This window comes from Chelonia mydas, chromosome 2 (genome assembly GCF_015237465.2).
Source record: "Chelonia mydas isolate rCheMyd1 chromosome 2, rCheMyd1.pri.v2, whole genome shotgun sequence".
Taxonomy (NCBI): Eukaryota; Metazoa; Chordata; order Testudines; family Cheloniidae; genus Chelonia; species Chelonia mydas.
In genome coordinates, this window is record NC_057850.1 from 79,201,140 (window position 1) to 79,218,437 (window position 17,298).

The 17,298-nt window shown below is 40.6% G+C and overlaps 1 protein-coding gene across 6 annotated transcripts in view; it reads right to left on the minus strand.

Moving 5' to 3' along the window:
- Positions 1-17,298, minus strand: part of LAMA3 (laminin subunit alpha 3) — a 185,984-nt gene that overhangs the window by 54,734 nt on the left and 113,952 nt on the right. For 5 of the 6 annotated variants that reach the window (XM_043539735.1, XM_043539734.1, XM_037892741.2 and 2 more), the window contains 6 exons: positions 13,336-13,480; positions 11,530-11,670; positions 9,520-9,684; positions 6,400-6,501; positions 5,275-5,358; positions 2,201-2,431 (listed from right to left, as the gene is read on the minus strand). In XM_043539735.1, coding sequence (XP_043395670.1) covers positions 2,201-2,431; positions 5,275-5,358; positions 6,400-6,501; positions 9,520-9,684; positions 11,530-11,670; positions 13,336-13,480 — 868 coding nt within the window. Of the gene's footprint in view, positions 1-304; positions 757-2,200; positions 2,432-5,274; positions 5,359-6,399; positions 6,502-9,519; positions 9,685-11,529; positions 11,671-13,335; positions 13,481-17,298 lie in introns of those variants that run through there. The other variant, XM_027819374.3, reaches the window with a different exon arrangement.

Sequence of the window (17,298 nt, forward strand, 5' to 3'; positions counted from 1 at the left end):
ACATATACACTGGAGTACTGAAGCACTCTGATTTGTGGACAACTGTCACCGCAGCTTCATTTTGCAATATTCACTTCATATGAACAAAAAGCTCTTAACCACTCAAAAGTACACAGAAGCTGTTAGACGCTCTGGCTTTTGTGGACAGTGGTAAACAATCTACTACCAATAGTACACAGATGATCTTTCTTGTAATGTAATTCAAGGTTAGGAGATTTGCATTCTTATTGTTTGAATTTCAAGAACTGCATGACTCAGCGAGAAAAAGAAAAGAAAGAAAGAAAGAAAGAAAGAAAGAAATTACCTCTTTTGGTTTAAAATCCAAATGAATTTGTTGCTGCTGACCTCTGCCCTGCAGGTGAGGAAATGCTAGCCTCTGTTGTACATCTTGTCCCAAGCAATGCCCCAGAGCTATTAACAAGACAACTAGCCATCCTATGTTCTTCGGCCTCTGTATTTCGGCCGTCATTCTGCTTAGCTCTTAGCTTGGCTGTTCACATACAGTATTCTTTCACTATTCAAACCTTCTCTTATACTCCGCCTTATTGTTCAGCTTCTGACTCAGATAAGAGGCTGTATGCTGCGATGGGCCCCACCTTTAAACTTTATACATGAGTCAGGTTGTACAGCACAAATAACAGTTCCTGAGGTTAAACGACCAGGCTGTAACTCCTGTAAGTGAATGTATATCTAACATAAGGTGTGGCAGGCATCACCTTCTCCCTACCTAACGTAGTCAGACAGAGCTAGATGATTAGAACAGGAAATCATAGATTGAGTAATACTGTAAAAAAGGGAAGGGCTTATGAGCTACATTAAGTCCGTGGTTCGACTGCTTCCTTTGGGCTATCTATTTTTTTCAATGCAGGGGAGGAAAAACGGATAGGAAATAAAGACAGCACATTGCAGGTGGTGGGGTGGGACTGGGAGAATTTCAGTCTATATTAAATGCAAGCCCGAGTGTGCTGATCAGTTGGATTTCACGTATAGCACAGAGCACGGAGTGTATGAATAATAATTTCTGAAAATATTTTCAAAATGATATTCAGCAAACAATGCCCTATTACAGTGGCCAGGAGACAAAAATGAAAGACCCAGACCAATAATACATACAGCTTGTTCAATCAGTCTCTCAGTTGCTGTTCTGCTCCATTCACTACTCTTTCATGCTCATTTTAAGATGTATTGTTTACAGGTTAGTGTAGTAACTGCTACTTTAACTCTTAAGCATTTTTGAACACATAACCAATTCTACACATTCTGTGCAATCTGTTCTTTGTTTCTCTCTTCCATATTTCACTCTGTTCCCAAGGGTCTGGGTAGTCAGCCTATTATCATTACCAAGAATGGGACCCAGCTCTCCAGAGTCTCCAGTCAAGGTTTGAAGTTTAAAGCTTCGCCTCTGCTGTTACTGTACAATATAGTCCACTTAGGGAGGTTCATAGATTTTAAGGCCAAAAGGGATCAATATGGTTATCGAGTACGATCTCCTATCTAATACAGGCCCTAGAATTTAACCTGGTAATTCCTGCAGTAAGCCCATAAATTGTTTGAGCTATCTTTTATAGCATACCTCTTAGAAAGACATTCAGTCTTGATGTAAAAATCTCAAGTGATGGAGAATATTAGGTGAGTTCCAATGGATAATTTTCCTCACTATTAAAAATGTACAAATAATTTCTAGTGTGAATTTGTCTCACTTCAGCTTCTAGCCACTGTATCTCATTATGCCTTTGTCTGCTAAATTAAAGAGTCCTCTATTATCAGAAATCTTCCCCCCATCTACATACTTATAGACCATGATCAAGTCAACGCTCAACCTTCTCTTGCATAAGCTAAATTAGATTGATCTTCTTTAGTCTTTCTGTACGGGACAGAAAATATTATCCATATAACACACACACTTTATACATGCATAGTCGCAGCTAAATGGAGCACAAATTCTACAGAAGGTATCTAATTCACCTATTCCTCTTTCGAGTGCCTTTCACTTAAGCCCAGATCCTCAAAGGGAGTTAGGTGCCTAAATACCTCTGAGGATCTGGGCCCTAGCTATCAAAACTGTACATAAACTTAATTATAAAGTGCTTAAAATTTACCAGTATTGCTAACAATTAGTCTTTTTTCTCTAACTAAATCAATACAGTTGTGAGCAACATATCAAGAATGATACAGTGAAGAGGCAAAGAAAATTTCCTACCTGACATGAGTCACCCACATAGTCAGGAGGGCAGGAGCATGTCTCTACATTATATGCAATGCTTCCACTTCCTGTACTTGTGGCTTCTTCCAACCCAACCTCGCCCAGGGTTAACCTCTGAGTCTCCGTGTAGTAAAGTCCTCTGATGTGTAAGCCATCTAGTCTAGACAGGATCATCATCAGTTCTTCTCTAGATACCAGGTTATTGTTGCTTGCATGTCTGAAGTTTCCCTGTACATTAATGATATAAAGTAAATATGGCCCTGGGGTGAGTTAACCTCCAATTAGCTTGGTGGAAACAGACACTGCAACAAAAAGGGAGGACGGTAACAGAAAACAATCACCTAGCACCACTTCCTGCAGTCTCAGGGAAGGGAGGGTGAAACAGACGTAAGGAAAGTGGGTAGCAGGTATGTAAAGAAATGAAGTGTGGGAAAAGGAATGTGGGAACATCGAAAAGGGACATAAGAAACCCATGTACACACTTTGTATATTTGCTAGCCAAGCAACTGAGACCATGTATCAGCCTCAATTGACTATAGAAGACCTGTGAGGGAAGTCTGGAAGTCAGCTGGAGAGCAGCAGAGAATGAGCATTGGTAGAGATGTCTCCCCCAGGAAGAAAGGAGCTGATTAAGCATTTTTGGCGATTGGGAAATGTCAGTTAGTGATTCAAGGAACAGGAGATGTTTTTGGTGCCTGAAAGCCAACAGCAGAAGGAAATGGCGCCACAGAGAGTTGAAGTAGAGTGAGACTCTGTAGGAAGTGGACCTGTGTAACGAGAGGCCTGGACTTGACATGACTCACAGCCATCTTGTGTATGGATTTAGCATAACTCACAGCCATTTCAGCCACCATCATTTGGAAACAAAACTACAGAGTCAGGGGAATTCAGCCTTGGTGTAGGCAAACAGATAGAAAAGCATTAGCTGCAGATGCAGCCCTACTAACAGGAGATAGATATATATTCACAAAGCCATGAGAATGGGAGAAAATGGACAAACTAACCTTGAGTTTCTGTAGTTTCTTCCTGATAATAAAAAAGTATGAGGTTCTGCTGTTGCAAGTGTATCCCACTAACGAAGCATAAAGATAAGTAGACCTTGAGAAATTATTACTAACTTTAAAAAATGCAAAAGCTAATGAGTAGACTGTCTTAGGCATGTGAACCCCTGTATAGTGAAAATGATTGGTTAGTGCTTTTTGCAGAGCTATGTTTTAAGTAAAATAATTTAAGGCATAGGTAAGAGAGAGCCTCATTTTAATTATATAATGAGGGTCAGAAAAGAAGCACTTTGGAACTTAATTCAGGTTACACCTCAAGATCAAAGCTGCTAGAACTTTTTAACCCCTGCATGACCAGACTGTGTAGAAGTTGGAGTCCCAGACGACATGACCCTGACTAGCTATCGGGAGACGTCTATCTGTTTTACTGGGAGTGGTGAGCATAAGATGCTGGCATGTGTATTCTGTTGATTTGTTGCTAATTGTTAATAAATACTTGTACATATTTAAGGGTATTCACTGTGTGATGGCTCTTTCATTGGGAAAAGGCCTCACAGACCCATAGAGACCTGAGTCCACCGGGAATGGGTGTTAGCCCTGAGCCCACAGAGGGGTAGTGCCCTGACCTACACAGAGGGGTAAAGTTGGGTCCCTTATGTCCTGAGTACACACGATGATGGTTATGGGGTGGGAGCCCTATATTACACCTTCAGTACCCACAAGGGCAGATAGGGGTGGAGCTGTAAATTGTGTTGGTTACACCTGAGGCAACTGGGGATCTGTCTCAAGAGGAGAGAGCTGAAGACCCAAGTTGGGGCTGCCTCAGTCATCCCAAATCATGGAAAAAATCAATCAGCCAAAATAGGGGTCCAGGAAAGAACTCACTCTCTCTAAGAGGAAAATCTCCATGAAAGACTCTTTGTTTTTTAAAGAGTAGGCCTTCCTTAGATGTCCAGTCCCTGGAGAGATTGTTCATTTAGTTCAGGGGGGTTAAATGACATAAATCCATCACTGGACACAAGTTTAACTCAGTGTGGAATTTGGCCTGCCGAATCCTTATTCTGTTGTTGATACCTGAGCCAGAAAGAACCCAGATTGATTCTCCTGATCCCAGTCTGAGTTCGCAGGGCTGGCAGTTAGGGAGGGGAAAGTATTATTTGTAAATTGAACATTTTTGATCTAGAAACCATTGAGAGACAATATGGAACTTCCTGAGCCAAATTTTAAGTGGTTCCTACCAATATTAATAATACCTTACACTTTCAAGACACTTGTCTTCCCATTTGTCATTCAAGTCTGCGACACATATGTTTATATGCTTTAAAATTATCAACTATTTTGTAAGTCTAACTACTTTAAAGTAACTTTTGCATATATGTTGTCCATATTTTTAGATTATATAGGGAAGAGGTAATGTCGTATGAAACAAATAGTAAAACTAAAAAAAAAAGATTAAATCTTTTTATTTTATTGATTTCCTCCCAAAAAAATATAAGGGGAGGAGAAAAAAGACAAAAAGAACAAAAAAGTAAAGGAAGGGAAAGGAAAACAAGGAAGGGGGAAAGGGAGGGGGAAGGAGAGCAATATCTAGGCTTCCCTCCATTAGGAATTAATCAAAGATTTCTAAAAAGGCAGAACAATTGTGTCTGAGATCCCTCTTTTCCAAAATATTACCAGCTCTTTAGCTGCCAGAACAGCCAAGTCAATGTGCCAAGCTTCTATCCCTGGAGACAGTCTGCTCTTCCAACTAAGCAAAATTACTCTGACTCACTTGGCTACAAAGCACTGCTCTAGAGAACCAAGCTTTCCATGGAGTTGGAGGGTTTCCAAGATGATGGGACATAACCCAAAACACTGTTCTGAGAACTAATTTTTAAGGAGATACCCAAAATCATATTAATCCTCCTACCTATTTCTAGCCAAAAGGATTGTACCTTGGGACTGTCCCAAAACATGTGAGCCAGTGTGACTCCAGGAGAACTGCATCTCCAGCAGCCGCCTGTTTTGGCAATGCCGATGTACTGTAACCTACGCGATGAAATCTTAAACTATCCCATTTATATTTCTTACCTCAACTAGCTGCAAACGGCTGTAATACTGTCGGTCGGGCAATGGGTTGTTAGGATCCACATAAACAATTTTCATTTGCTGACCCTGTGTAAGAATAATGCTTTCATGCTGAAAGTTGAATACTTTTAATTTGCCGGTGTTGATATGCAGTATAAGCTGCGGAAGCACAGTAATTCTGTCATTCAGCAGATACAACTTAAGTTACACTACTTTAATAGTATTCCCTACGACAACAACAAAAAGATGCACTTTTGGGTGAGGATGGGGAGGGAAGCAAAAACAAAATATGACCCAGAAAGGTTTCTGACCTTCAATCCTGATGCAGTGAGATGGTCACATCAGATATCATTCCAATGCTCTATGCAACATACTTCTCAGCCAGCACATTAGAAGGTTGGATTAAAATTAAAAATGGGCTGAAGAAGCTTCCCATCAAGTTTAAGTTTACGCTTTGGGTTTGGATTTGATAGCACGGAAATCTCATGAGAAGAGATACTCTTGTAAGATTTCAGCTGCATTTGAACCAGAAAAGAAGCTGCCCTCCTAGTTTTGTGCCAGGTTCAGACACAGGGATTTAAATGACAAATTTAAGGATCTAACTTTGGCCCATAGCTAGTTAAATTCAAATCTGGTTGACCTGAAGTATATTTCTACCCATTCAGCAAAATCTTATGCTTAACTTTACACAGATGAAAAGTCCCAGTGAAATGAATAGGATTAATCCCACATGTAAAACAAAGCACACATAGAAGTCTTTCCAAGATCAAGGTCCTTCTTGGTAACAAATATGCAAGGCTATGATTTATCTTTTTAACAGGTGTATTTTAAGGGGAAAATTCCATTTTATCTTTTTGTTGCACTCAAGTCAGATATGTGTAATAAGAAGTTATCTTAGCAAAACAGATAGATATGATAAAGGCTTTGAACAAAATTTAATAAGAACACTTGTAGAAATGCAGCATCACGGTAGTATATATTTTTAGAATGCTTTACTAAAGAGCAATCTTTTCCAATAGTACAATTTAGATAACTGAAAAAATAGCACTGTGTTGAGATTTCTTGAAAAATATTAAATGTGAAACAAAGTATTTCCCTGATTTCAAAAAGCAACAATATAATACTTACTGTTAGCTGTACATCAGGTCTTTTATCTAGAAGAATCATGCCTTCACTAGGTAAGCCAAAAGATTTCACTAAGTAACTTAGGTAGCCACCATACGAAGAAAGCTATGATAAAATGTTCAAGATGATAAAGAGTTTACTGCAGTTTTGCTAAATACTAAAATCATTTTGTATTTGTTCTCCCTCCCACCCCACCATGCATTGTAAATAGCGTACTTTCTCTTTGCTCCTCTATTCTAAATGTGCAAATGTGCAAATATGCACATATGCATTGCTTGAAAACAAAAACTGGAATGAATAGAACAATCATCACCACCACTTTGGAGTCTCTTATTCTGATAGCCAGTTTATATAACTTGTGTTTAAAGAGTCAACTTGAAAATCGTATTTCCATCTGAGGATTTTGGTTCTACCATTGCTGTAAACAACCATTGAGATGACAGTAACCGAAAGAGATTAGAGATGGTTTTTTCTCTATTTTTGAGCTTGTTTATTCTGTGCATTTGATGGCATTGTGTGTAGTACATTCCATTATTCTCCTGAAAGTCAACTGAACCTTCTCTCTCAAACACTGACACAATGACATCACCCTCATACAATGCTCTTGGGGGTGGGGAGAGACGGGCTTGCATACATTTTCCTCCCCAGGATCTTCAGAGGGTTTTATCAATAGCAGCAGCAGTAAAGCTGACAATGAAACTGAAGAGGCAATAGACAACCATATGCGCAGAGAGGAAAGATGGGCAGGGAGAGGCCAGTCTGAGCACGTTTAGTGGTGGTTTTCTCAGGCCAGCCCACCCTACGCTTATAAACATCACACCTCACTACGAAATCTCAGCTCAGTTCTTCTTATGCAGACAGAGCTCCTACCGATGTTAATGTACGTAAAAAGAGGACAATATTGTAATCAAGAGCAACTGTACAGATTTCAGAGAAGAATTTTGTCCAGATTGTAGCACAGGTGTTTTACTGCTTTTTCTACAAAGCTCTGCTCAGTGCAAAACTCTTGGAATCAAACACCCCATTTATTTTGGGTTGCTTTTCAGCAGGAAGGAATTTGCGAGAATTGATGGAAGTTCACGAGAGCTAGATTTTGACTAATAAATCCATTTTAGTTGCCACACAAGTCAAACTTGAACCCTTGTCTCTGGAGATGAGTAATTAGTAAAACAAACTCTTTTGGCTGAAAGGCAAGAGTAGCACTATTGCTAAATTGAAATCAGTTTTTTTTTTCAAACGGAGCGAGCAACAACATTTTATCAGCCAATTCCCATTGCACTCCACATTGCCTAATCATACAGTTGTTTGTTTTTTACAAGACATGCAAGATAAAGCAAAACTGCTTTATCAGTTTTAGTCTCTTGTGAGTAAACACACTTTTTATTCTGCACATCACAATATCAAACTATGCATGCCACACACACATCCACTATAAATAAAATGGTTACTTTTTGGTCTGTAGTTTTCCTTCCTTTATGTATTAATATGTATTTTAGTAGGCACTGGCCGTGGTCACTATAGTTAAGGTGAAAAAAGAGTTGGCATTGTAACACTCTGGTTTTACAATCCCACAACTTTCCAAAACATTCACTTTTTTAAGATGAGATTTTCCATCCTTGGTCTCTAGCCAAAGAAGATTTTCTTTTTGGAAAAGAGATACCTCCAGGAAGTTCTGACTTTGGGGAAAGTGAAAATAAAAATACACTTTCGTTATATTAAAAAAAATATTAACCATGGCATTCACTTCCGAGAGGCATGGATTCTTAACTTGTTTGGTTTCAATGTTAACATTTAGCATAGTATATTTCTTCTCTTCCTTCTTTTTTTTAAAAGTTGTAATTAATACAAAGAGAACCTCATAGAACTAATAAGAAGTACCCTAATCAGATCTGCTATTTATCACCTGTGGTGACATTAACCAGTGTGCAGTGGGCCAGCATGAGGTCTATGCACTACTTAAATCCTCAAAATGGGGCCCAAGTGAATTGCACCCGCTTTGAATATGACAAATATCTGTCCTAGTGGCTTCCCACATGTGATGAGGTGAATGGATTCCACATTGCATCTAACAATCAGAGTACTGAACTTACATGCTGTATAGCCAGCTACCATTATAAACACAACTGGGACTGCAGTTGGACAGAGTTATAGGACACTGAAGCTACAAGCAATTAGCAGCAATGTGTAAACTGATCAACACGATCCCCACGGTGGAATGATGACAAGTTTAATAGAAAGCAAGCTGCTGCTTCCCTTAGGAAGTAGAAAGAGCAGAAAGGAGCTCAAAGAAGCTGATGGTTAAAAGAATAGTGTTCTCCTCATACGATGCTCTGACCTGTCGCAACTAGTTAATAAGCACACAGTTACTAAGTAGGAAACACGGTAATACTTTCACACAGCCATACAATTCAAGTTATTATATCAAACAAACAACAATACATTAATTTAATATTCAGACCACCTGGAACTGTTCACTCCTTTCTTAAATCAGCCCTGACAGCAGGATATCAAGAATAAAGGGGGAAGTTTTCAACAGCAGTTGAACACTTAACTGCCCTTTATGCTTTTGAAAATCTCCCCAAAGATGTTCAGTGAGTCTTAAAAGGTACCATGGGACAGGGGGAGGGATAGCTCAGTGGTTTGAGCATTGGCCTGCTAAACCCAGAGTTGTGAGTTCAATCCTTGAGGGGGCCATTTAGGGATCTGGGGCAAAAATTGGGGATTGGTCCTGCTTTGAGCAGGGGGTTGGACTAGATGACCTCCTGAGGTCCCTTCCAACCCTGATATTCTATGATTCTATGACAGCAGCAAGATATGAGGCTGTGGTTCAGAAATTGCCTCAAGAACACCAGCTCCCAAAAACTAGGAACAGAGTCGACCACAGAGTTCATGTAAACATCTCCCCAACATCCACCAGGATGATTACTCCAGCATTATAACTGACTGCACTTTCAATGCCGTCATCAAAAGCAGAGTGCTGTGATTTCAGGAAGGCCAGAGGAGGGTTAGGAATCCATGGGAAAGAAAACAAACATCACTTAGAAAGACAGAGTGGATTCTACCAATGATCTTGGAAAAAACAGGACAAATATTATCACAACAGCTTAGTTAGGTGTTATTTACCTTCTCTCCCAAGTAGGATCGTGGTGCCACCCAGTATAAACTGTGCACAGAGGTAGGCAACTCTTGAACATCAGCAACTACACTATTGCTGCCTGGATTGAAGGTTACGGGGACATCAATGTTATAGTCAGCTGTCTCCATGCGCCAGTTCCTCATATCAACAAACTAATAACAAAATATAAAAGGGAAATTAGGGCATGTTTAATCATTTATTAAAACCTTTCCAGGTTCAGTGTATAGCGTCATTTATGAGACATACCATATTGACTATACAAGGTACTGAGGATAAAATTCACCCCTCCAGAGACAGACATCACAAAGCCCTATGCAACACTTGTGTCCCACTTAAAATTCGTCTCAAAAGGGGCTTAAGTGGGTCATAAGTAGTGCATAAGCCTACTGTTCGCCTTCTGCGCAAGGGTGTTTGATTTATTACTATGGACTAAATTCTGTCCTCGGTTATATGTAAACACAACCCCCACTGAGGTCAATAGAAGCTGCATGTATGCAACCAAGGATAGAATTTGGCCTTATATTTTAAGTCCATAAACTATTTTCCCCCTTTAAATAATAAGTCTAAAAAGGTCTTCCTAACTCATCTACTTCCTGAAACCTCCTGCAAATTTCACTAGTGCTGCACTAACCCTATGTCAAAATCACCAGTGCTTTGTTTAGTCTATTGTTTTAAAAAAACTGTTTTTATTTTGCAGTTTTAAACAAAAGCCAGAGCAATAATGTTTTACAGAAGTAGATGTCCTCTGCAGGGATAGTGTCCCATACTACAAAGAAAAACCAACAGATCAAATTATATCATTTGAATAGCAGAGGGAGAATTATTTTACAGTATACTTCAGGTCCTGACTTCCTTTACAGCTTAGCTGGAAGTCTCAACATTAGAATTAATTATCTTTTGCTTGGGGTGAGATAGGTGGCATCTATCATTACACTACAGAGCAGAATGGCTATATGGAATTACAATGGCAAAAATAAAAATTAATGCATGTGTCTCAGAATCACTCACAGAACAATCTGACATTGAAATATCCACAAGCTCAACAACAGGCTTCAGTAGGGACAGTAACCGCAGTCATTGGGTGAAATCCTGACTCCACTGACACCAACGAGAGCTTAGTCATTTACTCCAGTGGGGCCAGGATTTCACCCATTGTGCTTAAAGAATAAAGTGCCACAATCCAGATAACACCTAGTCCACATCTGAGCCTAAACCAAACCTCCAGATCCAGATTCAGACATTCTCAAAGCTCAGGAATATTTAGATCTGTATTTAAACTTTGAGATGTTTGGATCAAAGAACATTTTTTTCCTGTCTTTTATTAGAAATGTTTCTTGTAATGTCCAATTTAAATATTCCCTTGTTTATTTTCAGGCTGTTTCTCCTTGTTTTCGACGCTTATCAGCCTTAAATAATTCCTCCCATTCATTTATGTTATCACATGAGTATATCCCAATTTCCCTCCTCCTCCCACCTTCTTGTGTCATGTTTTTCCCTATGAAAATGAAGAAGGACAGAGCCTGTTCACATAGAGAGCTCATGTTGAATATTACCACAGACCTCTTGCACACTATCTAGGTCTCAAATACACCTGTAGTGCGTATTTCCTACAAGCAAGATATCAAATTAATTGCTTCATTAACTTATTGGAAAAGTGTATTGTAACTAGATATCTCACTTCAACAAAATCTTTGATGGCTGTAGCCACCTAGAACAGAGGACTGGCTTCAGCTCTAGCTGAAACAGAGAGGTAGACAGACCATTTCCCACAGGGCAGCACTTTCAGATTCTGCAGGGGTCTTAAGGAGGCTGCACCATAAGTTGCACTGTTTCTTGCAGAGAAGGCATCTCATGGGAAACACAACACTTTTCAGTGGTTTCTAGAGAATATTTCCCATTCTCATGATTCAGTAAAATACAATTTGTCTTTTTGGAAGAAATCTGATAGTTTCTTAATGGGATAGATGCCTGTAACTAAAAATACACACAAAATATACCTTAGTTCTACGATTACTTGTGCTGTGACAGTTGCTAGTAGCTCCAGAACAAAAGCAAGAAGTGCAGCCCTTGGGATGAGAAGGATCCAAATAAAATGATCCTTGACGGCAAATGTCACATTGTCTACCTTCAACATTCTCCTGTTAAAGAACAATTGAAAAAAGTTATTAAAGTTTTCCATGTGTTATTGGTCAACCCGCAAAATACCAGGCACCTAAAACAAAGTTCCTACAGGAACATTTAAATATTTATAAAATATAAGAGAATATAAATGTGAAATTGTTACTTATGGTCAGGGCCGGCTTCAGGCACCAGCAAACCAGGCAGGTGCCTGGGGCGGCAAACGTAAAGGGGCGGCAGGAGGTCGGGCTCTCGGGTGGCAATCCGCCCTCAGCGGCGGCGGGAATTCGGTGGCCGCTCCGTCACCGTGTGTTTCATGCTCGGCGGCAATTTGGCGGCGTGGACACAACTCTTCTTCGGTCGCCGGCAGCAATTCGGCGGCCCTGCCATCACTCCGCCTCCGTGTTCGGCGGCAAGGGTTTTTTTGGTTTTTTTTTTGCCGCTTGGGGCAGCAAAAAAGCTGGAGCCGGCCCTGCTTATGGTCTTCTGTAAATGGTATTCCAAATGCAAATGAAATAGTCTCCTCTTGAAAGGGAACTTCTGTGCCAATAACTTATTCATAGCTTTGTCTCCTGCATGCACAACAGGAAGGTCTCCTTTCTAGCTACTAAATATACAGACCCAATTGAATATCAGCAGTCTGTATGTTGGGTATATATAAAAATACAGTTCACTGCAATTGCACATGGAAAAACTATGTCATTTTTGAGAAGCCTTTCCACTAGATCTGAATAAGGATCTGCAGTGTAATTACTGTAGCTCACTGTTGAGTAATGAACATTGATCAGCCCCAGTTCTGAATACTACTAGGTGATTTCCTAACCAAAATCCTCAAGGTGGTTCTTCCACACCTACATGTGAAAGGTCACATATGAAACTTCACATTTATAGAGTTCAGTCTATGCAAATCACAGCAATGGTAAACACCATGCATACACTGGGGCACTGAAATGTCAATTACATCAGTGGTTCTCAAACTAGGGCCGCGGCTTGTTCACGGAAAGCCCCTGGCAGGCCGGGCAGGTTTGTTTACCTGATGCGTCTGCAGGTTCGGCCGATCGCAGCTCCCACTGGCCACGGTTTGCCGCTCCAGGGCAATGGGGGCTGCAGGAAGGGTGGCCAGCACATCCCTCAGCCCACGTTGCTTCCCACAACCCCCATTGGCCTGGAGTGGTGAACCACGGCCAGTGGGAGGTGCAATCAGCCGAACCTGCAGACCTGGCAGGTAAACAAACCGGCCCGGCCCACCAAGGCTTTCCCTGAACAAGCGGCGGCCCTAGTTTGAGAACCACTGAATTACATCATATGACAAAAAAAAAAAAAAAAAGCCTGAAGCCTAGTGGATATAAAAAAACCCCAAACTACAGATGCAAAACAGAGATATGTGTATGTACATAGAGTTTCAACACATATGTGCACACATAGCATGTAGTACCTTAATGTACTGCATAAATCTAGGTTTCTCTGTGAAACAGATCAACATTAAATGTATTCTACAAACTTCATAATTGCAGTTTATTTGCAATCCAGGCAAGTGCTACAATGCATTTTTTATATAACTGTATTTAATTCTTATCTAAGAACTGCAAATAACAAATTCACTTTATTATACCCATTAAATATGAAACAGCCACTGATATGGAAACTGTTATTTGTGAATGCACAAGTATCTTGATTTATCTGACCTTGCAGAGACAAGCTCCTGTCCGTGGATCACAAACATCTGGCTCTGTTCCATCTCTGTTACAATTACAGGGAATACAATCTGGGAAACTGTAAGAGCCAGGTCTGCAGCGATCACATTGTCGCCCTGTTATTCCTGGCCTGCACCTTTACCAACAAAACAAACAGAAACATTTAGGTTTGTTTGTGTAGGAAGAAGTTGTCACAGGGTGGGAATAAAATAATGCAAAGGATCTGAAGTGATTGTCTGGTCTTTAAACAAAAAGAAAAGGAGTACTTGTGGCACCTTAGAGACTAACCAATTTATTTGAGCATAAGCTTTCGTGAGCTACAGCTCACTTCATTGGATGCATAAAGTGGAAAATGCAGTGAGGATGTTTTATACACACAGACCATGAAAAAATGGGTGTTTATCACTTCAAAAGGTTTTCTCTCTATTTGAGCATAAGCTTTCATGAGCTACAGCTCACTTCATCGGATGCATAAAGTGGAAAATGCAGTGAGGATGTTTTATACACACAGACCATAAAAAAATGGGTGTTTATCACTTCAAAAGGTTTTTCATGGTCTGTGTGTATAAAACATCCTCACTGCATTTTCCACTTTATGCATCCGATGAAGTGAGCTGTAGCTCACGAAAGCTTATGCTCAAATAAATTGGTTAGTCTCTAAGGTGCCACAAGTACTCCTTTTCTTTTTGCGAATACAGACTAACACGGCTGCTACTCTGAAAACTGGTCTTTAAACACCACTCCTGGGGATCAGCTGAAATAGATTACCATTTTTCTCAAAGTGTAAGAGTATTGCAATGCCTAACAATGGTCACTCCACCCAGTGGGGGTGGTTTGATTTTCAACACTGCAGGTGTTGAAGTTGGGATTCATGTTCTGAAGCTGTTCAGCATCTGCAGCAGGGAGGTACCACCTTGCGAACACAGGGAGTCTGACACCCGCACGCTGTATCCCAGGCAGGAGTCTGTATTCAGAAGAGCTATAGAGCTGACAGTGAGTGGCCATTTACCAAAGCACCCAGCTGCTAACAACAAGATGGCGTTTCCCAATGAAAAGATTACATAACTTACAGGGCTGTAGGATATAGATATTCAGGCCTGTCTGTAAAGGCCTATTCTCTAAGAATTTAGGTGTATTCTTATCACTTGGCTAGTTAAAGAGGTATAAAAGAAAGAATCAAAATCACTGTCTGCTGGCGTAAAAGCCTGCTCTTACTGAGACAGTCTGAGGCCCTGTTCTTAGGCTAAGGCCTTTGGTTAAGCAGCAGAGGCAGCCATAAACTGGGAAGCGAACCGGTCACATCCTCACATTCCAACCTAGTCACATTGAAATAAGGTGCTATTGGGCTGTTAGGAATACAATCCTGTCCTGATAATGCCTATCGCCTCCAGAGAAAGGGAAGTGCCTAGAAGATGTAAAAGGAAACTTAGTTTGATAGCATCCTGTCTGGCAAGAACTCACTTATCAATACCTGGGATGTGAAATGCATCCGATGAAGTGAGCTGTAGCTCACGAAAGCTTATGCTCAAATAAATTTGTTAGTCTCTAAGGTGCCACAAGTACTCCTCCTCATTTCTGTGTTTGTTCTATCACTGTAGTCCCCATTTCCCTATTGTTTGTCTGCATAATCTCTGCCGGTTCTGTGATTGTTCCTGTCAGCTGTATAATTAATTTTGCTGGGTGTAAACTAATTAAGGTGGTTGGATATAATTGGTTAAATAATCATGTTACAATATGTTAGGATTCGTTAGTTAAATTTCAGTAAAATGATTCGCAAAAAGAAAAGGAGTACTTGTGGCACCTTAGAGACTAACGAATTTATTTGAGCATAAGCTTTCATGAGCTACAGCTCACTTCATCAGATGCATTCAGTGAAGTGAGCTGTAGCTCACGAAAACTTATGCTCAAATAAATTTGTTAGTCTCTAAGGTGCCACAAGTACTCCTTTTCTTTTTGAGAATAGAGACTAACACAGCTGCTACTCTGAAACCAGTAAAATGATTGCTTAAGTTATAGCTAAGCAGAACTCAAGTTTTACTATATAGTCTGCAGTCAATCAGGAAGTGTGTGGGTGGGGAGGCGGAAATGGGAACGGGGAAATTGGAATCATGTTTTGCTAAGGGGGGAAATGGGAACAGGGAATGGGGGCAGGGAAATTGGAATCATGTTTAGCTAAGGGCAGGAATGGAAACAGGGACACAGGTAAGGCTCTGTGGTGTCAGAGCTGGGAAGTGGGACACTAAGGAAGGAAACTGGAATCATGCTTGCTGAAAGTTTACCCCAATAAACATCGAATTGTTTGCACCTTTGGACTTCGGGTATTGTTGCTCTCTGTTCATGCAAGAAGGACCAGGGAAGTAAGTGGGTGAAAGAATAAGCCCCCTAACACTGTAAACCTTGTTAATACAAAATTGTTCACAATTGGCTCAGATACAAAGCCTGAGTAACTTGGCTTTCTCTGCGTGAAGGGTGATATAAGATGAAATCCAACCCCAAAGTCAGGACATGAGATCACAGAGCACCTCCTTTGGTGAAAGCAGCAACTCCCCTCCCATAGCCCCTACTCCAGCTTCTGGAGTGGACCTGCATAGTCTGGTGAAGCCACTGGATCTACAGAAATGTGGATCTTGTGACCTAGCCCCTCATCACCATCTCCTTGCTAGCTTCTTCCCACAGCCTCCCTCTGCAACTCCAGTGCAGGGTTTCAGGAGACCAAAGGCTCTGTACAGGAAAACACTTCCAAAGTCTAAAAATATTAACATCTGCATCTCTAGGTTTTATATGTACTGGAACTGTGTGTTTAAAATCCCTTGGCAACCGGGGGTGTGTCTTTGGCTCTCAGCACTCACGTTTTGAATATGTGGGTACCCAAGCACTGGGAATTTACAACTAATAAATAGTTTTAAAGTGCTGGATTGAATACAATGGGCTGCATTTCATACAGCACATGAACACAATTAAGCATTTCACCATACACTGGGGGAGGCTTGTCACACTCTAAGTACATTACCCACATATCCTCATAATAGAAAGTAAATTTGCACATAGAATTAGGACTTTGGACTTTGCTGTAATCCACGGAATTGAATATTTTAATCAGCATGTAATGGCTAACTTGGCAGTTTAATAATTAGTGCTTTGCAGCGAGAGAGAGAGAGAGAGAGAGAGCTCTGCTACACCATCAAGTATTGCTCATTTACCTTCCTCCATAAAGTACTGCTCATTTAGACAGGACATAGGAGGTTTACGTTGGACATTCGGAAAAACTTCCCAACTGTCAGGGTGGCTAAGCACTGGAATAAATTGCCTAGGGAGGTTGTGGAATCTCCACAATTGGAGATTTTTAAGAGCAAGTTAGACAAACACTTGTCAAGGTTGGCCTAGATAATAATTAATCCGGCCATGAGTGCAGGGGACTGGACTAGATGACCTCTCAAGGTCCTTTCCAGTCTGATGTTTCTGTGGTTCTCATGAGCTTTCACTAACTGTCCAACAAGTGAAAAATATCACCATTATGGACAGATGACAAAGCTTTTCACAGAGAGAGAGAGAAAAAAAGGCAAAATTCCACTTCTTTGGCAAAATAGTGAGTTTGCCTCAGGCAGAAATTTGTTAATTTCTTAGTGATATGAGGCTTAGGAACATTCCGAGCACGGGGTTGCGTCCCTGCCCATCCTGGCTAATAGCTGTTGATGGACGTATTCTCCATGAACTCATCTAATTCTTTTTTTAACCCAGTTATACTTTTGGCCTTCACAACATCCCCTGGCAATAAGTTCCATAGGTTGACTGTGTGTTGTGTGAGGAAGTGCTTCCTTTTGTTTGTACTCTGGGAAAATGAGGGCTCTGTTGGTAAACTCCATTCATGGGATTAACAGTGGACTGAGAAAGCCCATGTTCCGTTTTTGGGAGTCACACATGAACACACAAGTCAAATTCAACCAGTCTTGTATA